The following is a 4,333-nucleotide window of genomic DNA, read 5'->3' as shown; positions in this document are numbered from 1 at the left end:
AGTTTTGAAATTAAATTCTTACACTGCCATCCCATTGGAGAACTCCTCAAATGCTTGGCAGTAGAGGGTGATGGCCACTCGAGCATCAGCATCAAAGGTGAACTCCACACCGTACTGAACCTTTGGCTTCCCACCTTCCTCCACCGGTGTGTCAGAGTCATCTTTATACCTAGAATCAAGAGGTTTGGTAAGCTTTTACAAGTTGCCACACTGGAAACTATTTTCCTTAAAGCCGTTATTTACTTTTAATGTCATTTCTTTTGTAATTTGTCTCGTCATTTTTACCTGACCAAACGCAGAGAGTCCTTTCTAATGTTTACCAGACTCCTCAGGGTCTTCACAGGCTCATGGGGTGCAGGCGTCACATATGGAAACTAGTGACATAAAAGCAATATGGATGAGATTTGATTTAAAATTATTGACATGCTTTGATATATCCTATGACTGACCACAAATGTAGAACTGCATCATTGTAGTTTTAAAAATGTGGACAACATACAGCACTGAATCCTAAGATGATTAAAACAACTCAGATGAAGTAGTTTTCACCTGCACTGGCCTATTTCCAAGAAAATTCAGGTCCATGTTTTCTCCAAAAAGGTATCCCTCTGGATGCGGTGTGTCAAATTTCTCTCCTCCCATAAAGAAGTGGCTTGCAAAATAATTCCCTGAGGACAAGAAAAGGAAACATGAATAACACGGGCACTGCAAGCAATATAATACACTGACAGTGATTCAGCTTACTTTTAAATTTGTGTTATATGTCTTTAAAAAGGAACCTCTCTGTCTGTGTCAATGTAAACAACAACTCAGTTTCTACATAGTTACTTTAAATTATCTGTTAAAAAATAAATTGATGTATCTGTATGATTGTTGGCTATGACTCTTTTAAGCAACATGTTTTAAACTCATGTTTAATAATGCAGTCGTTTCAAAGGCAGGAGTAGAGTAGATACACAAGAGTTTGACCCCAAAAACCACCGGTAATAATATTATTGTATTTACAGGTTATGTTCTGAAGTTGAGTCTGGCTGTTTTTTCCCCCATTCATTATAGGTCTGTTATTCAGGTGAGATAACATTGCACAGGCTGCTTGGCTGACTAAATGGGATCAATCCATATAACAAAGGTTTGTGAAGAAGTCACGCAACACTATGCCATTGTTAACTATGTCTGCCTTAAAGTGTTACTGTATGATATTACCAAAGGTAAGTGCTGAGATGCAGGAAATGATATGACCAGCTGACGGGCCAGTTGACATTAAAATGGGTGGTGCTTTTTATGGGTTGTATACTGAGTCTAGTCTCTAGGTCTAACATTGACATATTAACCTCCGTACTAGCGTTGTCAAAAAAATATTTATTTAACAATACATGTCGATTCTGAATATTTAAAATTTAAATTTGATTATATAATTTCTGCAGTATGATACACCTGTAGTAGCTGTACTTTTTTTAATCTCTTAATATTAATGTGTACTACAGTCATTCTGCTATTCTCTGCTACTGACCAAGAAAATAAACCTCCTCTGTACCATGTTAAAGCCTTGTTATCATTATATTTTACTAAAAAAATTAAATTTTATGATCTCAGTGTTATTTTTCCACATAGTATCAAAACAGTATTTTATCAAAGTGAGAAACTCGAGCATTGTGACAACACTACACCTTAATGATATTGTTTGAAAACAAAGGTTAGAGAATAATTAACATGTGAAACTGTTTATTTAAAATACAACAATAAATGCCCTTGAGACTCGCCTATATTTTATTTACTTATTTGTTTATTCTTGTAAGCTGAAGACCTAATGGGTGTCATGCCTCAGTAGCTCTTGTAGCGTCAATTTCATGTGGATAAAACACACATTATAGTTCAGTTTGACATGCATTGCTTCAAAGCCTTGCCATAACACTGAAATAACCTAACAATAAACAAACTAGCGCCTGACAGTCCTCAGCAGTAGTACGATTCCCGATACCTAAACTACTGTATTTATACTTTTTTCCCCCGTATATAATATTCATATATGGTTATTTACTAATTTCAGTATGTAATCTCTAAAACAAAAAACAACCATGATGCACTTTTTCCTGTAATACTTTCTTACTAATAAGATACTGCAGATAGACACAACAAAATTTTTACAAGGGTTTCTAAACATGTGACTCCAGCAGTCACAGTTTTATAGATTCACGTGTTCTCATTTGATATCTCCTTATCAAATGTTAGCTGATGATAACGAACACAACATAAACAATAAATCGAGCATAATTGGCGTTAGCTAACCTGAGCTCACTGCCTGGATGTTGATTCGTGCTTTAAAAAGACGTGTTTATGGTAAATCTTAATTCAGCCAGAGACAGAGTCCAATCACTTACCAGATTTCGGTGGAAATCGATAGGCCGAGTTGGCCTGGATATCGATATCCTCAACACCAGCGATTCTGCGACTGAGAATGGACCCCATCTTTCTCTGCTGGATCGCCGATGTTAGCTACAGTTAGCTTAGCAGCTTGGCAGCTAACAGCGAGTCACAGCTTCAAATAGCCCTGCCTCCAAAACGTTCACTAACGACAAAGCAATGATAACATCGACCGGGTGTGAACGCTGTCGTTAATTTAACATTTTACACGGGTAGTTCTGTCCGCGGATACACTGTGAATGCCAGTGCTAACAGGAAACAAACTGAGACGGGTTGTTGTTTTGCCAGAGCTGGGCTAACGGAGCAGGAACCAACCTGATTGGCTGTTTCCAAGCGTTCCAGAGATTCGGGGCGTTCGCTGTGTGTGTCGGGACCGCCCGGCGGGGAGGAGGTCAGGAGGGGAAGGGGTCAGGGCAAGGGCGTCGGTTCGTTTTAAAAAGGTAGATGGAGTAAAAATGGGTAAAAAATTAATAGCAGAGTGAAATTAAAATAACAGTTGGGGATGAGTCTTTGTTTTTTAATTGTGAAGCCCAATGTGTGGCACCATAACACACATTAATAACATTAATATTAATTATAACATTAATAAAAAACAAATGTGCACAATAGAAAATAAAACAAAATAAGATATTCATTTATTAGTATGCAAAAAGTACAATAGTACAATATTAATAGTACAAAAAAAGAAAGAAAGAAAAGATGCAAAAAATAGGAATTGAAACAGGAATTGGTGAAAAAAAAGGAATAGGGCAAAATGATGGGTATAAATGGCAAAACACAAGATGCAAAAATCAACACTAAAAATATATACACCAAGTGCACATGGAAAATAAATGCACATTATGATAAATTGCATGGTAGGGTATGTTCTGCCCCCCAAAGAATGAATAAATACAACAATTCACATTTTTTAGAAGTACTAATAAATGTAGGCCTTTAGTACTTCTGTCATGATTATTTATACAGTCTAAAGTTATCAACCGGTACCCCTGCCTTATCATCATTTTATTTATTTTTTTATTTTTATTTTTTTATTTTATTTTACAATTTTATCTGAAGTTCTGGTGTGGTATTATTATGTCCAGAGCAGTGTATTTAAATGGCTGTTATACTACTAATAATTGTTTTTTCTGCATGCTTGTAATACATTTTGTTGCAGTCAGGTGGAGGTGTTGTATCAGTTTTACAAGTGCATCTTTTTTTGTCAAGAATCTTTTAATAAAACACCAAAAAGTTGAAAAAGTGTGATATAAGTGTAGTATATATTCTGATTCAGGAAAACATTGTTTGAAATGTTAATGTTTAATGTTTAACAAAATCTGGTGACCTTCACTAGATTTTACTTAACAGACATAAATATTTGTTAAATTATTGCTTGATTACTTATATATAAATCAATTAAACAACATTGTTATTAGAAGTAATTTGGCATTAGAAATATTTATATGACTTTGCTTGGTTTTACTTGCTTTAAGTAGTGAAGGCATTAGACACGTCAGATAAAATGAGCAAATGAAACTGAGTTTACATCCTCTGTCAGTGAAGCATCATTTCTCTACTCTTCCCTTGTTTCCTTTCCAGGATGCACCTGCGGTACTCCTCTCCTTATTTATAGCTCCATGTAAATGAAGAGGTCAAGTGTCAGCTCTCTGTAAAATCAGGAGGGAACAGTGACGATTTCATTATGAACATTTTATAAAATCATACCTCTGATGTATTTGAATTACAGTATGTGCCTGTGTGCAGAGACAAAGTTTATATCCTGTTGTAGATTCTTGTTGTGGACTCATGAAAAAAAAAACTTTCATGCATGCAGCCCATTGATTAGAAAACCAAATGTAGTAAGAAATGCATGTAAACTGCATGCTTTTCATTTCCATTGTGATATTTTTGTATTCTGCAACGTCTACAA

General features: G+C 35.4%; 1 protein-coding gene across 1 annotated transcript; it reads right to left on the bottom strand.

Annotated features, from left to right (window-relative positions):
• Window positions 1–22: 22 nt before the first annotated feature.
• Window positions 23–2,714, bottom strand: LOC121940849 (E3 ubiquitin-protein ligase MGRN1-like; the record flags this gene model as incomplete). Its single annotated transcript, XM_042483534.1, has 4 exons — window positions 2,379–2,714; window positions 550–668; window positions 286–374; window positions 23–169 (listed from the first exon to the last, which is right to left on the bottom strand). Coding segments are annotated over exons 1-4 (443 nt in total), but the record flags the coding sequence as incomplete, so codon positions are not given.
• Between the last annotated feature and the right edge of the window lie 1,619 nt (window positions 2,715–4,333).

This window comes from Plectropomus leopardus, unplaced genomic scaffold (assembly GCF_008729295.1).
Source record: "Plectropomus leopardus isolate mb unplaced genomic scaffold, YSFRI_Pleo_2.0 unplaced_scaffold9558, whole genome shotgun sequence".
Classification (NCBI taxonomy): Eukaryota; Metazoa; Chordata; class Actinopteri; order Perciformes; family Serranidae; genus Plectropomus; species Plectropomus leopardus.
This window is presented reverse-complemented; position numbering and strand designations above follow the sequence as displayed.